Below are 21,729 nucleotides of genomic sequence, written 5' to 3'. Positions count from 1 at the left end.
AAGGTATACACAGGATGTGCTTTACATTATACAAATTATAATGCATACAGTAGTATTAGGATTAGGATTAGGATTAGTACCAATGATTTTGTATGTTGGGCCAGTTACAGATCAGTTTCTGCTCTCAGCCATGTAAGTAAAGTAAGCCTGCCTCTTAACACCATATCAGAAATATATAGCAGTTTAAACAGCAATGAAAAAATAGATTGAGATGAAAGAAAAACTGGAAAATGATGATTACCTCTTTAGCTCGTTCACTTAAACATATAGAATTTTTTGTGGGAAGTTTATAATTTGGGTGTTTCTAAGGCATAATTATCCTGTCACTTACACTACGATAAAATGTTAATATCTCTTTCATAATATAACCAGTGCTTGTTTTTCTTTCCATTACCTCCTGTGAAGTCCACTGCGCTTAGCAACAATGAGGGATTTCTAACACAGCAATTGTTTTCAATAACTGAACTAAGTGTTCACAAGCTTGGGTTTTCTTTACTGAATGAGAAAGGCACCTTAAATTAACAGACACTGGTGTCAAAGGGGTTTTCTTCATCTGTATTTCAGCTTTTCGAACACACGAAACACTCCTACACAGCTGGACTGTCAGTACAATATTTCACGAGCAATAGACAGGGGGTTCAATGTGGATAGGTGGCAGCTTTTCGATAAAGGCAGAACACATTGGAATATATTGGAGATTATGGCCGCCAGTGGATCACACAACCACTTTGAATAACTGGTGCGGTGTGGAGAGTGAGGGCAAAAGGGGACTGTGAAGATTAAACGCTGGCAGTTTTCGAGCAAAGCCTTCACGCTGAATGTCTGTAGCGGTTAGGACTGTGGGCAAGGTGGGCTGGGTGCGTTTTGAAGAACGGCAGGAGCAATGTAACTGCGTCATCAGCTAACCCAGTGTTTGTCATAAATTAATTTAGCTCACCCCCCCCCAAATACTTACCAATCATGCAAAGAAACCCGATATTAAACAGATTCATTCCAATCACACAGAGAAACCCCATATTAAACGAATTTGTCGGTTAACACAACTTTTCAGAGCCAAATCAAATTCCCTGCTTTCAGGCCTTTTCAAATCTAATTTAATCTTGCTTTTCCATTCCTTCCTTCAGTGTGTGTTCTCTCTTTCAGTGGTCTCTGTTTTAGAGTGCCATTTACGATCCTTGTCTGGATTGATATGAGAAAAAAAAGGCGTATTCTAGACCATGACATTTTCCATTACATATCTGCTGAAGGCAGGAGTCTCTAGCCTTTTTACTATGAAGAACTACTTCTGATTTGCAAAAACATTTGCAATCGACTCCTCAAAGAACTCCAAGCTAAAAATAACGAAATTATGTTCTTACCTAGATTTTTTTGAGACTTGACACTGCATGCTGTCTACCAGCCCAGCAAAATATGGAATTAGAAAGCGCAACCTTGATGGAATCATTTAGATTCTCGTCACTCAGGCGGGTTCGAAATTTTGATTTGACAAAGTTCATGTCTGAAAAGGCAGATTCACATAGATAAGTGGAACCAAATAAGGACGCCACTTTCATTGCTGCTGCGCAGAGATTTCTGTACTTGTCCTTGTCCACTAAAGTCAGACTGGGTACCTTGCTTTCAACTGAATAACGTTTTGGAGGTTAAGAATCGCCATTTCCAGTTCAACACAATCCAGATTAAACAATGACCCCACTTGTTCAGAAATGTCACTTACAGCCACATCCATAAAGGGATTCTAAGGTTCCAGCTGCTGAAAATCATGAAATCTGTCATAAAATTCTTGCCTAAGTCTGGTCAAGAGATTGCAGTATTTACTGATGTCCAAAAGTTCTGCAGCAGCTTTATTTCCCTCACACGTGTCCTTCCACAACCGGAAAATGCTGGATTTTTTTTCTTCTGCAGCTGTTGCTCCTAATAATCCAACTTAAATTTTAAAGCCTTCACAGCACTAATCATCATGTCTGCAATTGTTTTTTTGTTATCCTTGCAATTCACAGTTCAGGCTGTTTAATTTCTCTGTGACATCAGTTAAAAATGCCAAGTCAAGCACCGACACACAGTCAGTCAACTGTGCACAACATTTGTTTCTTGTCATTTCTGACACAAAAGAAATCAGCACAGTACTCTCCCTCTGCTAAGCCACTTCAGAGTGAAGCAAAAGATTGCCATACTCAGCGGAAACTTCATGGAGTAGTGTTTGAAACTGCCAGGAGTGTAGGGCTCTAGATCTAATTGAGTTAACTACTTTTACAACAGGAGTCTTAACGTGATCAAATCCCATTACTTTGTCGCAAAGTGCTTGGTGATGTAAAATACAGTGGTAGTTGAGGGAAACGGTGGAAATAAGGTTCTGTTTTGCACCATGCCTTGATGCCCATGTGACATCCAGTCATTGCGGGGGCTCCACCCGTTGTTACTGACACAAGCCTTTCAAATGGTATGTTCTTTCTAGCAAAATAATTTGAAACCTCATTATAGATATCTAACCCTCTGGTTTTACCTTTGAATTGCAATAATGTCAACAACTCTTCTTTCACGCTAAAGTCCTCAAACACCATTTGAACAATTACATCCAGCTAAGCAGTGTTGCTCAAGTCAACAGATTCATCACACTGCATTGAAAACCACTGATACCATAAATCCCAATCTAACTGTCCACAGACATCTTCAGATAATGTGGATACTTTCCTTGCTACAGTGTTAGCTTCCAGTTGCACATCAGTTATAGCAGACATTATTTCTGACTTGTTTTTTTAAATTCGGCCATGACAGTCATTGCGCCCTTTACCAATCCACCATCTGTAAATGTCGTCTTGGAAGCAACTTGGAAAGAGGCTTCCTTAAGGCTGTGGGTTACCTTCTGTTCTCTGGTTTGGTAGCGTGAAGGATAAATCAGGCAGGACAACAAGATTGTGCATCAACCTCTGAAACAGGATTTATTCAACAGCGACTCAGCAATCAGGTAAACAATTGAACAGTGACAGCAGATATATCTCTAAACTGTGTATTGGATAACATCAGAAGGAAAAACAAAAGATGGTGGACTCGCTGCAAACTACACTCCATCTCCCCCACTCCTCATCACGCCACCCTTTCTCCCAGTATTCTCTTCTCTCCAACTACGGAGGCCATTAAAGGTACTAAAAGCATAGAACAACACACATATTGAAAAGCTAACTAAATGCTGTAACCCTTTCCATATTCATTACTACATCTCACATTAGTTCCACCGTGGGAAAGAAACATACACATTTCAGTACTGTGTTATCAGAAAACAACAAAAGAAAAACCCATGTACTAGCAAAATAAGAACAATGACTTAACCAAGAACAAAGTCCTTGAACAGGTCTGCGAATCGTGGTCTGGGTGAAATGGGCTGAGTCAGTGTCTGTACAGCGAGGGGCTATCTCAGCGGTCGGACCGTCTAAATGTGGTGACTCCGAAGTGGATGGAGGCAAAACATCACCATGGTCACTGGCAGAGTCAGAGGCAGCAGGTGTCACAGGAGGCACAGCAGGCGGCACAAAAGACTGACGGAGAATGACTGCTCTAGGTGAGATGTTATTCTGGTGTTGCATACCTGAAAAACAAAATCAGGGAGAATCAGGGTTTGGGGATGATGGCTGGCTGCTGCAAGTGGGTCCTTGAGGCGGAACTGGTACGTGGTTCTGGGGAGGTGCAGTCGTTGCAGGGCTGGCTACATCATGACGTGGAAAGGTGGGAGTCACATAGGCCTTCAAACGATTGTGGTGCACCACCTGAGTTGGTCCACCAGGAAAGCACCTGTCTCTGAAGCGATACAGGGTACCCTCCTGATCCTGAGATTGCAGAGGCTGCATCACGACACAAGGGCCTTTCCAGCGTGGTGCCAACTTACTTCTGGAGGTGGCAGTGTCACTCAGCCTGATAAGGTCACCTTTATGGTTAGGTAAGTATTTGACTCTTTTGTCATACTGGGTTTTCTGTCACAGATGAGCTTGCTCGCAGTGTTCCTGTGATGTCTGATGAGCTGTTTGTAACTTACGGCATACAGATGTCACATACTCTGCAGGTGTTCCAGGAGAAGCTGTGGACGGGGCTTCTGAGAAGGAAAATAACAAATGTACAGGTAAACAAACCTTGCTGCCATACACCAAAAATAAAGGCCTGCAGCGCTGCTGGTATGCATATTGGTGTTGTAAGCTAATTGTATTTGGTTCAGGTGACTGTCCTATGAATCCTGCTTGTCATAGAAACACTTGGCTAGTTGATTTTTAAATGTGCGAACACAGTTCTTCATCAGGTCCGCTTCAAATTGTCATCCTTGATCAGTATGGAGGAATTCTGGAACTCCATGATCCCACGCATATTGTTGAAAGATGCACTTTGCAACAGTGACAGCACGCTGATCCTTCATTGGGTACAGATCTACGTACTTGGTGAAGTAGTCTTGAATGACCAAGATGTACCTATTACCTGTCGGAGTTATTGGCAGTTCAGTGCTGTCAGCAGCAACTTTCTGAAAATTAATTATTTGGTACAGTCATTGCTCTCGATTGACATGCTAAGCATTGTTGACAATAAAGCTCAGGATCTCTTGCCATAAATGATCAATATAAATGGTCCTCTGCATGAGACAGGGTCTTCTTATGACCTAAATGGGCAACCATTTGGTGTCCATGTAGATACTGTAGTGCATGAGGGAGGTATTAAAAGTTCAGGGATGAGGATCTGGGAGGTGAAGCCTTGGCCTAGCCACTTGCAATAGCACCTGCACAATAAGTCATTCTCTAGCAAAGCTTAGGAAACTGTCTCCATAACACTCTGAGCATTGATTAACTTTGTCTCAATGTCCAGAGAGGTGGTCTTCTTCCTGTAATTAGCCATTCTCAAATCTGGAAAAGTATGGCATCCTCCTTTTGATGTTGAAGTAGATCAACAGCCAGCATCTGGGACAGGTTGACTAAGGATTGAACAAGCAGCACTTCCTCATTCCTACAGTTCATGTCCACCCCAGTAGGAGTATCATTTACATATCTGGGGACGACGAGAGAGAGAATCGTGATTGGCATGACTCCTTTCCTCTCTGTGTCTGATGACCCAGTTATGCACATCTAACTCCAGAGCTCGTCATGCTCACCTTCCCGTCGGGTTATGCTCAATTGGTAGCTTCTGTAGATTAATGGACAGTGGTCAGTAACAAGAGTGAAAGGACATCCCGAAAGATAATGACAAAAATGTCTTTCTGCCCACACTATAGCCTACCATTCAAACGTGGACCACTTGCGCTCTGCTGACGTTAATACATGACTTGTGTAGGCGACACATTTTTCGACACCTTACTGAGCCAACGGCATTATGTGATGCATCTGTGTATAAGATAAACAATTTCTTGAAGTCTGAGTAGGTAAGTTTTGGTGGTTCTGATAGGGCCTGTCGAAAGAAATTGAATGCGTCTTCACATTCAGCATTCCACGTTAATGTGATGAGCTTCTATGTCAATTCATATAATGGAGCTGCTTTCTGTGCAAACCCTTTAATGAAGCGTCTATAGTACAAACAGAGACCAATAAAGGCCCTTACCACTGTGGCAGTAGTTGGTTGAGGCCAATGTATGAGTTTTGCTTAGTTGCAGGGTCTGGATGAATGCCCTCCTGTGAAACAGCATGACCCCAAAACAGCACAGATCTTTTAAACAGCTGACAGTTTTAAACCAGCCTGTGGAGGCTATCGAGGTGGTATTCAAATGTCTTACTAAAGACAATTAGGTCGTCCAGGTAAACTAATGTCTCGGACTAATGGAGACCACCTAAAACTAACTCCACTAAGCATTGAAATGGTGGTGGTGCATTAGTTAAACACATGGGCATGACCTTAAAATGATATCGCCCATCGCCGGTGGTAAAGGCAGTCTTTTCTTTATCATTTTCATCCATTTGGATTTGCCAACAGCTATTAGACATGTCGATCGTGCTGAACAGAGTAACACCAGACAAGGCATCCAGACTATCATCAACACGTGGTAACAGAATTCAGCTTCCTGTAATCAATACAAAATCTGCATGAGCCATTCTTTTTCCTGACTAGTAACACTGGGGAGGCCCTGGGACTGTGATTAGTGTGGCAGGGCAGAGCCCTGTCTGTAATAGTGTGGGTGTTTTGGTGGTTGACAAGGATGGGGTTAATTCCTGTACCTGCCAAAAAAAAATGTGAGAATGTAGCTGCTCCTAACTGAAATAATTGGTTCAAAGTGGGAGCAGCCACAACATATAAAAAGTGAGCTGGAAGCTCCATTAAAGAAACCACCAGGGAGCTGATAAGAGAGTGTGCTGTGTGCTGTTTGCTGTGTGTGCTTTGTGCAGTGTGCTGTTTGCTTTGTGTGCTTTGTGCTGTGTGCTGTGTGCTGTGTGTGCTTTGTGCTGTGTGCTGTTTGCTGTGTGTGCTTTGTGCAGTGTGCTGTTTGCTGTGTGTGCTTTGTGTAGTGTGCTGTATGCTGTGTGCTGAATAGAGAAGAAAACCAGTGAAGGCTTTTGCACAGCCTAGTTAAAAAATAGAGAGGTTTAGTTTGGGAAACAGCTTATCCATCCCAACCCTTTAGCTAGAACACTTTAATTTTAGTTATTTTGAGTTTTGTCCATCTGTGCTGACTTTCTTGTTTCTGGGTCAGTATTTTAAGGGGTGCAACGAGCCTGTGGCAAGGGCTTTGTCACACTAGGCTCAATCAAATTGGCACCCAATAACTTTTGAACATGGTTGTTGATTTCTTCACATACTGGTGGTGAGGTGCGATATGCACACTGTGTGACTGGAGATGACATTGCAGTACGTATCTCATGAGGAGAGGGCCATGATATCTCTAATCTCTCCGTCTCAGATATCTTTCTCTCTGACCATTTCTTAATCACTGCTAATATTAATCTCCCTGCTTCTTCCTCTGCTACTGTTAACTCCTTCCATGAATCTGCTGAATTCTCTAAAACTCTTAGAATGCATCTATGCATCTCCTCTAACTGGCACTCTCCCTTCCTCAGTTGATGATGCAGAGACCCTCTAAAATGCCACCCTTACTCAGATCATCGACACTATTGCCCCGCTTACAACCAGAACCGATAAGAAAGATCGAAACTGCCCATGGTACACCCTCAAACTTCAAGTGCTTAAGTCTGCCTGCTGCAAACTTGAGCACAAGTGGAGGTCGTCTGGACTAACAGTTCACAGAGAGATCTGGACTGACAATCTCATGAGCTACAGATGTGTGCTTGCTGCGGCCAGGGTGAAATAATTCTCTGAAATCATAACTATGGGACATGGTAAACCCAATGTTCTCCTTAAGACCATTGACCAAATCCTTCATCCAGCCACCATCAGATCCAACTCCCATTTATCCTCCTCTCTTACCTGTCATGATTTCTCCTTGTTCTTTCAGAACAAAATCAACAACATCTATTCTATGCTCTCCCACCTTGACACTCCTCCAGTTGCTCCTCCTGCCCTCTCCTCCTTCTCTCCTCTCTCCATTGCTGATGTCTTCAGCTTACAGTTGAAATCAACTACTGCCACATGTCCCCTGGACCTCTGGCCGACTAACCTTGTTCGTCTCTGTGCTTCTGTTCTTGCGCCCTCTATTATGCACACACTCAACCCATCCCTGGACTAAGGCCCTTAAGCTCATTTAACTTCATGGCTCTGACTCTTTGGAACTCTCTCCCAGCTTTGGTGCGTGATGCTCCTACCGTCGCTTGCTTTAAATCAACTCTCAAGACCCACCGGTCTGTGGCATTCCATGCTCTTTAAGCCTGATATATGCTATTAGCTGCCGTGTTGCTGCTATTATTTCATGTATTATGCAACTATCATGTATTATGCACTTTCCACTGTATTTAATGTACTATTTAATGTATTATGCTACTATCATGTGTTATGCACTTTCCACTGTATTATGGATTTTCTTGTTGTTACTGCATCTTGTAAAGTGGTTTGTGATGGTGGCCCACTATGAAAGGCGTTATATAAAATAAAGATAGATTGATTGAGTGATGGTGGGTAGGGTTGAGCAGATGAACCATGATGAGACCATTCTCCACTGATGAGAGGCTACAGGCAACTGCAAGGTCACCCTTCAACTGTAGGTGAGGTTCCAACATGCCCTGGAATCCATGCAATGATAGCCCTCCTTTAATCAAAGAATTAACAGAACCTGCAACTATAACTTCTGTTAGTGGGAGCATTGTAACAGGGGATATTGTCACATTGCAACAGTGAGGCGTGACTGTTTCACTCCAAATTTTACACTGTGTCAAAAGCAGTGCAATGAGTCTTAAGATAGTCCCATCCAAGTAGTGCATCTTGCTTAGAGTTTCATACTACATAAACATTGGTGTTGAGGACTTTTTTTACCAAGTCTTAAGGTTAGAGTAATTAGTCCAAGAATATCCAATGATTCCCCTGTAAGGATGTGAGCTAACTAATAATCCCTCTGCAGTGGACGATGTTTAAGAGCCGCTATGCACTGCCTTAAGTTGTCAGTGATAAGTGATAAACCAGCTCCTGTGTCCATGAACTTCCTGATCTTCAATAATTCCACTTAAATATGGAGTGCAAGGTTTACTCACAAGGTTGATTGGATGGTCGAGGTTGGGTCTCATCAGACAGGGCAGCCCTCATCTCCAGCTAATGCCAGTTTCCTGAATTCTGTGATTCAGTGAAATTGACCCACCTTTGATGGTGTGGCACTGGGCTAGGTGAACGACGGTAATACTGTGGAGGTCTCTCCTCATGTCTGTGATCCAGTCGCCTATCATGTGGGCTGGGACTCCGATTAGACCTGTCGTGGTAGTCATGGTCACTGCGTGAGAGACTTCGTCCCCTTGTGTAAAACTGCTCCTCTCGTGCATCATGGGATGTGTCACGCACAGATGGGCATTGATGGTCCCTGGAGTGCCAGCAGAAGTCGTCACCTCAGTCCCTCTCAGAAGATGGTGTTCTTCCGTGTGAGGTAAAACTACTTTTCCGGTCAGGTAAGCATGCATAGCTCACCGCTGTGAGTGTGCTGCCAGGACTACTTCTTGTTATCTGAGTAGGTATGCCTCAGAGAATTTACATCAGACTGCAATTGCTCCATTTTAAATATGAGTTAATCAAGTTAAGCAGCAAACCTTTCTGCTTTAGAATCTGGCAGGCTGTGAACAGCAGTGGGCGCTGTCATTACTAGTGCATTCACTACTGGGTTGTGACATGCCAATGTATTAGTTGAGCTACAGCCAGGTAGAAATGTATCCTGTAATGTTGTGTGGGCTCGCTCACACTAACATGCAATTGTAAGTGCTTCTTCTGGCGTGTTAGCTCCAAATTCATATATTTTAGCTTGCAACACAGGGTCAAGTCCAACAATAAAACGTCGGAAAGTTTCCCCTGCTGTAGCTACTTCTCCATAATCAGGGAAAGCCTGTTGCCTCTTAACTGGTCAGCATAAACTTCAAGTTGCTTGTGGGTTTGGCAAAGTCTAGCATTTAACTATGTCTGAAAAGTTTTAATGACCTGATTTTATCCAAAAACAGATTGCATGCTCTTGCTCACCTCATCGTACTCATTCTTCACAGCTTCTGAAAGACTGTCCCAGTAACTGAATGCAGCCCCTGCTGATCTGGATGGTAAAAGCTTAGCAAGTTGTTCTTTCCCATGCCAGGTGTTATTTCACAGCACACTTGGAAATGGCAGCCCCATTGAGAAAAACTTTCACTTCCATCACCAGTAAAAGGTGGTGGTAAAATAGCCTTAACTTGTACTGCAGGTGTGTGTGCATCTTCCTCTGCCACTTTTTTTGTGGTGAAGTTGGTGTTTTGTTGCCTAATTAGAAAATAAGCAATAAAGTTTGCCTTGTGTAGGTTTAATAGTTGTTGTTTGTAGGGTTTTCAAATCAATCGCACCAGTTGAGAAAATGAAAGAGAGAGCTTTCAAATCACGAACGGTACTGCAGGGTAAGCTGAAGCAAGAGAGATGCTGCTGGGCTTCAATGTGTTTCAACTATTCAGTGCTTGCTGATGCAATACAGGGAGTGCTGAGCTTGTAAACAAACAAAAACATAAGCACGTAACAGTCGCTCCTGTAATCCGCAGTTTGATCAATACAGACAGTAAAGCGAGTTCAACTGAGTACATTGCAAAAGAAAGTCATTGTGTACGTTTGTCATTAATAACTGTCGCTGGCAACAGACAAAAACAAATGTATATCTTGCTGGTGTTGAAACAATAATCCATACTATTGTCAGGCAATTATTATGAATGTCCGGGAAAAAAAAGAGGAAGAAAAAAATAAATATTAGTGTTGTATTTCAAAAAGTACCATCTTTTCTTTAAAACAACAACCACCACCGCTAGCTGTAAGGCTGTGGGTTACCTTCTGCTCTCTTCCTCCCAGCATGCTCTCCTTCTCTCTAACTACGGATGCCATTAAGGTACTTAAAGAACAGAGCAACGCAGTTACATTGAAAAGCTAACTAAATTCTTTAAACCTTCCATATTACTTATTACGTCTCACGCTTTGATTACAGCATTTGCTTTTTTCACTGGTTTGGTAAAAAAACGACTGCTGTTTCTGCAAAGTCGGCTTTAGCTCACTTACTTTATTGACTCTGAAATTGCTTCTTGCAGGAAATGTACTGTTGCTGTACTTTATGTACTTTTGCATAGTGCCTCTCAACATTGCTATTTTTTTCAGCTGCTGTCTCTTTTTGGACAGACCTGCCTCTGCATCCATGATTCAGGCTGAACCGATGAGGTGTAGTGACTGTTTTTTTTTTTTTATAATAACTACGCGTGTGTTCCAACTAATCATAAGATTCCAAAACTTCTATGATAGGCCTATATTGTTTACTATGAAGTAACACACACACACACACACACACACACACACACACACACACACACACACACACGTGTGTGTGTGTGGGCAGGTATTACTTTCAATGTGCGGACAAAATTTGAGAAAATATCCCCAAAAGATAGCAACTCCTGAAAAAAAACTAAGTTCTGGGGATGACCCCCCCCCTCTGTAAAAACACCTTTTTAAGAAGTACCAAAATTTGCTGTCGACTATCACCCTGTGTGGAGTTTTGGCTGGCTTCAGTTAGGAATAGTAAATAAAAAATATAGTGAGAGTCAATGAGAAGTCCCCACAAATATAGGAATGCAAGTCTTGTGTGTATGTGTGTGTGTGTGTTTAGTTCAATACTTGTCAGGAGCTACTTTTAAACCACCAACATGTTGTTGACCCCTGTTGTAAGAGGTAGGGAAAGTATGGTAAAACATAGAGAAGCTTAGCAAAAGAATGATAATTTATTAAGAAATAAGATGAAGCATGTTCACCATGACCCACCACACGGAAGGACAGATGTTACATGATAAAACATAAGCATTTATCAAAAGTTTAACCCACAAAACAGGTTAATTAATCTATTTAGTCAGGTTTTTTTTTGTTTTTTTTTTTTTTTTTTTAAATAATCTTTTTACATGAACTCTAATAACAGTAACAAGCGAAAAATATAAAATTGGATCTAGAAACCAGTTACCAGACGTAATCGTTACAACATAGTTATTTAATTTGGCCTGGTAACATTAACTTCCCTCTATCATATATATATATATATATATATATATATATATATATATATATATATATATATATATATATATATATATATATATATATATATATAATTCAGGTGCCCCATTTGAGACACTTTACCTAGGGCACTGGAATGAGTGGTTAAGCTAGTACTTTGTGAAATAGCACACATATATTTTTACTCATTTATAATAATGCATTTTATTAGCTGGTATCAGAAGTACACTTTTTAAATGTTCTGAGTTTCAATTCTTTATAGTGTAATAGCAGATATTATGAGCAATCACCAACCTACACACAGTTTGAATAATTCATATCAATATTTAATAGCACAGTTGTGAGTTTACAATTAACAAGTGAATGATTTGGCATCAGTTAAAGCCCAGCATCTGGGAAAAGTCTAGCCACAGATAGTCTGACAGAAAGAAATATATCAGTTATTTATCTGAAGCTGGTGTTATGGAAATGCAATGCTAATGCCAAGTACATGTCTTTTTGCCAGATGTTTTTCTTTTTCTTTTCTTTAATTCTAATACATATTACAAAAGTACAAAGTACATCCTTATGAGTCCATAACTATAACAAGCATCTTAGGTAAAAGCCAGGAAACCCTCCCCATCTACTGAAGGTTTATTTCTTGCAATCATTACCACCAGACATGGCCTCCAGAAATTACCTAAACAAATAAGTAAAAGAAGAAAGTAGACAGGTTCTAGTAGAGCGCTTTGTATGAATGACAAGCATCCATCAAATGGCGCTCTCCATCTCCTCGCAGGGTCACCGCTAAGACCACCTGTGTCAGCCAATTAGCAGCTGCGAAATGCAAGTGGAAGTGGCACCCTGACCTCACTTGACTGCTGTTATTGTCATTCCTGCATGGCAAATGGGGTAATTGTGTCTCTTTGTATGTCTTTAGCTTTTAACCCTCCAAGTGCACAGCCTGGTATACAGTGAAATCACAATGAAATGAGTTGCAATGCCAAGCACCAGAATGGAAACACAACTGGCAGCCCTACAGACAACAAGGATATGACAAAAGGCAAACCACTGCACCTTCTGTTTGTATGTGAAGTTTTAACAATTGATCACTGAAATGTTTTCAGAAAATATGTGGAAGACAACACAGTGTTTTAAACTTCAGCCAGCACTCAATTTCCATCAGGGGATATCCCACACCAAATAACCCATATTGCTTTGAGGTTATGCATTATGAGCTTTCATTACATGCAAACACACCCACACAGAGATTTGTTTATACATAAATGTACTGCAAACCTCAGTAGTCATTTCTGTGGTACTGTAGATATGCACATCCCATGTAGTTATCACTTTAAATACAGCAAATAATACTACTACAAATAATAATAATAATAATAATAATAATAATAATAATAATAATAATAATAATAATAATAAACAGTAAAAAATATTCCCTTATGAACAGTATTCATTCAAATAATCACTAGTGAGTAATGGGTTTGTAAGTCAGCGGCTTGATAAAGCTGCAATGAATTTGGGGAAAGGACTGAGGCCTGATTCAGCCACTGAGCCTTCTGTTTGACATGCCGAGCATTAATCTGGTGTGGCACTCAATTTCAATGTTTCTCTTAAAGGGGAAGTTCAATCTGAAATTCCAGTACCCACCCCTCTCTCCCGCCATGTAATCATGCAGTGGACATTCTAAGTTGCAAGCTGGGGAGCACACTTGACAACCATGCCACATTGAATTACTCTCCATGGCCATTTCTTTAGATCTCGGAAGAAGACCAATAGCACTCCATCTATTCCAGCTGATCAGTGATAAGAGCACAGATGGTAAAGCCTGCGCGTGCGAAGGAACTTTGCAGCTTTCAAAGCCTAAATTTAGACCTTTTCAAGCAGTAAATGCAAACGTCAAACTAGATCAGACAGCAGCACGCTGCATGAGATCGCAGTTCTGTTCTGTTTGGAGAGTTTGATCTCATGGAAGTGTGACTCTGATGAGTGCAGGTAAGATTTACAGTTATTTCAATGAATGCGGCAAAAATTTTCCCATCTCGTTTTAGTCAGTGGCTTCTCAAGTTAACCATTTGAGATGCTTTGGGTTCAAATCCTTTATTTAACAGGTAGCACCAACTGAGAACCGGTTCTGATTTACTGTGGTGTGCTGTGTGTATCGTTTTGTTTTTAATTATTTTAGCTCACAATTAATCTCAAACATTAAATGACTAATTATGAAAAGCTGGGAGAGAATTGAGGTAGCAAAGCAAGGAAATCACCTCCACTTCCTTGTACTGTAACTACTGAGCTCCAATCTTTCAGACAACTCATTTAGTGTATTTACGCCAAAGTGTATTTACATCATCACCTAATGACGTGACTCACTAAAAATGTGTATTCCAGTCTTTGGAGTTTTACATGATGGGGTTCGGGGAAGGGTGGAATTCATGCACACATAGCACTTCATGGCAGCAGGTAGAGAAGGGGTTAATCTAATTAGGAGAGCTCTAGTCCCATCTCCTGCTGGCGGGGCTTTCACCCACCCACTAGTAACTCAGGTCAGCACATTTCCATTCCTACCACCGGCAGGCTCCTTAATTAATCACTCATTAGGCTAATCATAGCCATCGCAATTCACATCGGGAGTTTCGGAATACCCAGCCGCAAGCACAAACAAAATTGGGAACATAAAATAAAAAATTTAAAAAAATCTTTGAACTAAAACTAAATGTGCAGTCTTTTCTTTTATAACTCTTTATAATTGCATGTTTTAATTAAAATGTATAGGGTTACAGGCCACCTTTGAAATATTACATTAACTTTGCTGTATCTCTACTTTTGCCAGTGTTTTTCACTGTAAGCCAGATGGTTTTGTTATTTTTATACACAAAATCAATCAAAAAATTTTTTTTAAAAATTTTATCTAAACTATCGGGTTTATGTTGAAAAATATATTTTTGTAAAATGCACGAGAGGGGATACAGCAAAGGTAAAATAACACATTGCTTGAAAACAGACCAGGCTGTTTTGTAACCCTTTAAGAAGAACAGAAAATGGTCTCACTCTTTTGAGCACAGTCAGATGGTCACTAAATATGTTTTTTTATGCTTTTGGAAGGATATATATATCTTAGAAGGGAGGTTTGACGTCACTTCACTGCATTGGAATGATGCAAATGTGTCACTGAAAGAACACATAAATACAGTGTGGAAAATACATCAAAAACACAAGGTACAAAAATAAATTTAAAAATTATCTTTGTTGCTGTTGCTATTTAAGATTCACAACAGTAGACTACAATATCAAAAGCATCATATTTTGTTAATCTTTGCTAATCTTAAAGACTAACAAATTATTTGACGATAATCTACTTCAAATACAGCAAAAAATGTACACAGTTTCTTCACTCTTTTTGAATATGTAAAAAAATCCTGAGACACTTGTTGTGTACAAAGAGAAATAAAAGCTGGATTTCACCAGCTGAACCTCTAAGAGATTCAAAGGCACAAAACAATTCAGCTGTTCGGAGACAGTTGACATTAATAATGCATTTTTATTATGTGTTCTCCTGCTATAAAGGTGTAATTGACCCAACATCTATTCTCACAAGCTTTTTCACAGACTCCACAAGAAATATTAAATACTGTTTGCTAATATTGAGCTTTAGGCATTTTTAACCTGCATTAACATTTATTTGAAAAGAATAAACTCCCTGGAATCCAGCACAATCAAGAAGACAGATGAGTTAGGAAAGGCATAGATTACAGTAGATGCAGGGGAAAAAAATATTTTTTATATTATTTAGTCTGGTAAACCAGTTTTGAATATCAGCCATCAGTGTTTTACCATTATGTCCCCATCTGTGTTAGGTAGTAAGTTACCAAACCTCCATCACACGTGATGTATCGTAGAAAGCTAACAGCAAAATATTTTAGAGTAGGCAATCTGTTCCTTTCAATGAAACACTTAGGGTATAAAAGCTTAAAGAATGGGTTTATTTTTATTATTAATATTTTTTAAGAATAATAACAGAGATTCTACTACATCAGGTTATTTATCTGTAGTTTATATTTTTTTGTTCTCGAGATTGTCCCCAAGAAAACCAAAAAAAAAACCAAGAGTATGCCTGTGCTTACCTGTCACATAGAGCTGACGTCTACGACGTTAACTGATTGAAACAGGAACATTTAAAAAACAGATAATGATCTTTTCCCAAGAAAATGAAGAGCATTCACAACATCAATCCTGGAAAGTTGTCTATGCAAAATAAAAATGAAGCAGTATCACTGTTTGTAGGGCACATGTGGTATTAAGAATATGTGCTGCGATATATCTGAATTAGTGTTGGTCTTTATTGTGGCTCTGTCTAAATAAACCTCTCTGCGGAACACATTTGTATTTAATATTCATTAAGCCTGGCAAGCTGTTTTCTAATTGTTTTGTTTGTTTGTAAGCCTTCTCAAAACACCAGTTCCCTAAATGAAACTGAAAGGCAAGCTTCCCCAGTGCCCTTTCCTAGAACTATTAGAGACGTCTTTAAAATAGAAAAAGTGCATTGCACTTTTCCTTTAAGACCTTTTGAGCTAATGTGGTGATGACTGGCTGGGATACTCAAAAGTGTACAATACACTCAGGAGAACGTGGTCCATCGCTAACGACTCATGAATGTTATATCTGAATATGTTATATCTAAATTTCAAACGTGTGCATTAGTATCCTAGCCTGAACCAATACTATTGGGCTAGCACTATAATCCCAATAAAAGAGTCATTTGAAGACCACAGCACTACATGTAATGGCGACACAACAATATTCATTTGAAACCAATATTGCACAACACTACTGATATGACACAATTATATGCTTTGGATTACAATTGCGTATTGATTAATGCCAAAATGAACATGGAACAACTGTGGTATCATTCCACCAACGGATTACATCTTGTGCAACTGCTTGCTGATAACACGACAACAGGGATGACTGTTTTAACAATTGTCTTTTGAATTTTGAATGTATTGAGAAAGAAAGTGGTATGTCTGTGTGGATGTAGCTGAATATATTATAACTGCCACTTGTAGGATGCCACGGTATGAGAAGAGACCTTAGATAAATCATCTATGCCTTCTGCACCTCATGAAATATGAAATATGTAGTATCCCTTTGGCAGCCATGAGCGGTTTTCTATTTATAAAAGTAATCCAGCAACTCCACTCCGTGGTGCTGCAGTGGGTGCTCGGCTTTGCAGGCTCTTTCATGACAATACCGCAAGCCTGCTAAGCTCATCCTGCCTCAGGCATATTTTGAGGGGAGGATTCCAGCCTGTGGATGTTGCTTCAGATATTTTTTTTGAGGGAACTTAACCAACATGATGAGAATAGCAATATCACCGATACAACTAATCTAACTACCGTAGCTTTCGCTTGGATCACCGTTGATCTCTTTGCATGTATCAATACTAAACTAGAATTTGATATAGAACAGGATTTAACATGTGGTATTTCCATACAAATTAACATACTAATTTAGCATTTACTGTTTAAACTAAGAGGCTAGCCTGTATTCATTTTATCCACAGTTAGTCACATACCTTTTGTTTTTAGACATTTAGTCCTGAAAGAGGATTGATTTTTCAGCCCCTGTTGCTAGGACCTGTTAACTGTTTTATAATATAGCTTGTTGTATGGATGGAAGCTTGTTTCTACTAACAGATCAATGAGGATTATCATTTACTAACGCACATTGTCATGTTAGGCAAACACTTTTCTACTTCTGTTTCTTTTTAATTTACAGAAAGTAATGAACTATTTTCATACAAGACAAAATGGAACACTTTTCATAATTGGGACCTATATGCTACAAAAGAGGGGATAAAAGATCAACTCAGCCATGTGGCTAAACTCTGGTAACAGCTAAAGGCTGAATACATGTGACCTGACTGGTGAAAACAAGTAGAACATTCTTTCAAAAGCAGGGAGGAGAGAGGGGTTGAAAATTGTAATCCCATTAGTGAGGGTTGGCATTGGTACACTTCTCCATGCATTAAATAAATTAATAAATACATGAAATACAAGATTCTACAGTATTGATGTGATAAAGCACAGCATAATGCAATATAGTGGACACTTTTTAACTCTGCACACTGGAACAGTACTTATTGCGTCCAAAATATAACAATGCCATTGCAAAGTGAGATATTGCAGAGTACAGTAACTAATAATAATAATACCCAAATGAAACCTGTAAACTGATATAGGAGTGTTCTTTGGATCATTGAGAACAGATGGATTTAATTCCACAATTGCATTGTGACAGCATCATACCCTGCCACATCTTCTGAACAGTGTTTGCAAATACTGAAGTTTTTGCTGTTGTTTCAGTATTTTTTTTTCAACTCTGTTGTTCATTTCAGTTGAAAATGATAAAAGGTGATGTCCTATTGTATAAGGCTCTGCTGAAGTCAGCATACACGTGTATTCAGAGAACAGCATTAAAGACTGAGAGAACTTGTCATTTTTTATACTCAATGACACCTCATCACCTGAGTCACATCAGCATCAAACTGTTTAAACAAAAAAAAAAAAATCTTTTGTGTTTACACAAGTCTGGTGTGTACTGACAAGATGTCTATCCGTGAACACGTGTCTCCAAGACAATGTGATACCCCTCATTCCTTGCTCTCCAAAAAACTTTGAAAAATAAGGTGAATGAGAGAATCGAAGAGTAAGAATACATTCTATACACTACTGGCACAGATTCAAAAAGAGCAATGCTGCTAAGATTTTTACCGGATTGCATTTCATATTATGAATACTTGCAGTATTTGAAGCAGATGGGTTTTTTTTGTTGGGTTTTTTTTTCCAAAAAAAACAGCACAATTAAAGCACAGTAAATGTATGTTACATTCCCATAAACAACTGCAGTGTGTGGTTAAGGCTGAAGTTCAATGGTACAATGCAACTGCAGAGTACAGCTCTTCAATAGCAGAGGCAAAGCAATAAAAGTGACAGTAAATTGCAGTTACTGCATATAGATAGTGCTGTTAAACTGCAGGTAGGTTTGCAAATGGAGTCATTTCAAGATACTGTTAATCTAGTCCTTGATGGTCACTCCACCCCTGGGTTAATAGTCTCAGTGTACATTAAAACCTGGATTCATGTTTAATTGGAATTGCCCTGTTTGCCCAACCCTGACCTACATTAAACTATTGTTTATATATAAGGGGTGTGTGCAAACCCAATGCACTGACCATACCGAAAATCCAGCCAGTATAAATAGGAAGGTCTGCCCTAACTATATTAAATTCTACGACAATACAACAATGCAATCCTTCTTAATACAAAGGTATATTCGTATGATTTTATTGCTTATTGCTTTTCTTTAGCACTAAAAAGCTACCTACAAACACGCTTTCTCATCACAAATATCAAGACAGTATCCTAATTACACTCTGGCTGCCATTATAGCATTACCTAAGTATACGCCGAGGGATCTATCTCTTGGGTTAAAGTAATGGGAGTGTAAATGTGCTTAACCAAGATGCAGAAAGTGCTCCCCTCTTGTTTATCATGAGAAGTGTCTCTCACTTTGATTTGATTTCTAATAAAGCTAATGGCAGCCCATCGGCAGGATGAGACAGTGCCAGGATGGACAGGCTTTTCTTGGAAGCTGAGGCAGTCACTGTATTTTAATGCCAGAGATTAATTTGTTTTCTCTTGTCAACTGTTTAGAAAACACATGCTAAATCTGAGACTGTGGTTGCATTGGGAACCTGAGCAGAATCAAAATCAAGCTGTTTAAATAAGTTGTCCCAGGTCAATTCTGACAGTAGTTGAGAATGAAATCTTAATAAATGGTTGCCATTTCCTACTAACCTAGCACTATTTTTAAGCCACAGTACGTGTTAACATTATTATAGATGCTGGTCTTCATTCCCTTCCCTCCTCCCTCATGTGTTCTAGAAAAAAAAAAAAAGAAATACTGACAAACATCTGTGAATTGTACTAAAATAGATCTTAAAATAAATCAATCTTGTTACATTCAAATCATCACCACAAAACCCACATTACTGTTACTTTAATTGCATGCTACTTTAAACATGACAACGGTAAACAATACGCAGTAATTATAGCTTTAATAAAACAGTACAAACGTTTCAAAAACGTCTTTTATCCCACAGCAATGTTCTGTGAAATCCCTTAAGGGTAATTATGTAATCTGTTAATTAAATTGTCATGTATAATTAATCTAAGCAGCACTGTACTGAATGCTTTGAAAGTATGAAGATGAGTGACAGAGAAAAGAGACTAAGAGTTCCTGTATCCTACTTTTAACAGCAACCAGTGACTCAGTAAGTCTTCACTGTTAAGAGTTTGTGTTTATTCCTGGCTAATCTATTTCAGAATCTCTAACCTCTAACCTGACCACTTGTGTAAGTTGCCTTACATTTCCACAAATGAGTATGGGAAACACCTAGAGCAATGCCTATTTTGATTATAAATCAGCTTAGTAGCAGCAAAGCTTTCCAAGGCTTGTAAATGGGTTTATTTCCTGGTTAAAGAATGGAGTACTTGCATAAATAACTTTTTTTTTTTTTTTTTTTTTAATGCGTCTGAGGTCCTTTAAAATGCAGCTTTAAAAAAGTTTGCTGCAACACAGTCTGTGTGTTCTAGTGGGGTTCTGACCCTCGGCTCTTCAGCACTTTGATGTACAAAACGTCAAGTAGAAAATTAGTGGACGTAAGAAGAATATGTTTTGATTGTTATCAATGGTGTGCTGTTTAATGAGATTATCCATTGGGGAAACGCTACACAAATGCAGTATTGTGGCATGTGCTACGTTGTTAATCTGTAAGGGTATTGAGAGATTGAACGTATTTAAGTTTTGGTGTAAACTTTTCCGTTTGTCATAGAGGTGAACAAGGGGATACCTTCTAAACTGGCACCTGTTTGAGAATGCTGCAGCCGTGCTTCGTGTCTTGCACTATTATTAAAATGTAAAGCCAGTGTGAGGAGGGCTGAAGTTAAATACGTCTAATCGAGATGAATGAGTCTTTTCCCTGAGCTTCCCAGAGGATGCGTCTGTACCCCGGCACTCGACACTTCACTCATTAATTACCATGAATTAATGGTTTTATCCATGGCAAGTAAATAAAAGATTGTCACTAGGCCGCGAATCAAGTACAGCTTTTTATTAAATACAGTGAAAATGTCAGCCGGTTACAGCCGAATTAAAGAGACAAACGGATCAAACTCCATTCCAATCAAGAATAATCTTCATGTTACAAGATTAAATTATCCCTTCCCTGCTCCAGAGAGGCTCAAGATGTATTGTCTTGCTCTACTGTAATGCCTAGATTAGAGCCAACAGTCATTTGTAACCTACGCCTATAAGCACCTCAGAAAGTCCTCTGGATATACACTCAGAAAATGGTGATGAAATTAAATTATAGATTGATATCCCCAGAGACAAAATCTCTCTCACTATCCACAATCCAATTATTAGACTCTTAGATCAATAGCCAATATATCAAGAAAAAATATATACTTTTCACATCCACGGTGAAGCAATACTAGGTAAAGCATCAAAGCGGTTAGATTTTATAAAGCACCTATGTTACTCCCCATGACCAACAAGTTACAATTGCTAATGAGAGAATCGCCTTTAGTTTTCAGGGTACTTTAATTGTGTACTAAGTCAGGGCTCAATCGTTTAGCTGATTAGCTGTTCTTTATAGGTTACTGTGGTGTATCTGTCAAAGTGACACTATACAATAAACATTTTGCTTCTTCAGTTTTGTTAAGGTTGGATATGTATTTGTAATGCCTGCCCTTTCCATTAAAGACAATGGGTTACCACAGCATTATCCAAGAGAAAGATAAATGTTGAGACCTGCATTAGATTTCAGTTTAATTAATTATTTTTCTTGGGAAAATGTATTAATAATCCAGACACAATAGAGGAACAAATGTGTGCTGAATTACCAGATTATAATTAAATAAATACATATTCCACAAAACCTTTTCCCACCAGATGAAAGATAAAATGAATTGGGTTTGAACTTGAGGACACTGATGGAAGTATGTATCATCAAAAATAAGTTTACCAATATTAAAAGCAGGGAAGGCATAGGGAAGCTTCCTTTGGTAG

The 21,729-nt window shown here is 39.3% G+C and overlaps 1 protein-coding gene across 4 annotated transcripts in view; it reads right to left on the bottom strand.

Annotated features, from left to right (window-relative positions):
* Nucleotides 1-21,729, bottom strand: part of LOC121296161 — a 143,025-nt gene that overhangs the window by 42,080 nt on the left and 79,216 nt on the right. Inside the window, exons 1-2 of one of the 4 annotated variants that reach the window (XR_005947024.1) lie at nucleotides 8,592-10,620; nucleotides 2,585-3,580 (exon numbers count right to left, since the gene is read on the bottom strand). The exons of 1 other annotated variant lie outside the window; for it this stretch is intronic. Coding sequence is in view for 1 of the 3 variants with exons in the window: in XM_041221427.1 (XP_041077361.1) it covers nucleotides 3,216-3,580; nucleotides 8,696-9,008 (678 nt within the window). In the remaining 2 variants the exon portion in view is untranslated. Of the gene's footprint in view, nucleotides 1-2,584; nucleotides 3,581-8,591; nucleotides 10,621-21,729 lie in introns of those variants that run through there. 2 more of the 4 variants (XM_041221427.1, XR_005947023.1) reach the window with 2 other exon arrangements.

Source organism: Polyodon spathula, chromosome 21 (genome assembly GCF_017654505.1).
Source record: "Polyodon spathula isolate WHYD16114869_AA chromosome 21, ASM1765450v1, whole genome shotgun sequence".
In the NCBI taxonomy this organism is placed as follows: domain Eukaryota; kingdom Metazoa; phylum Chordata; class Actinopteri; order Acipenseriformes; family Polyodontidae; genus Polyodon; species Polyodon spathula.
Note: the sequence above shows the minus strand (reverse complement) of the source record. Positions and strands in the feature narration are given on the sequence as shown.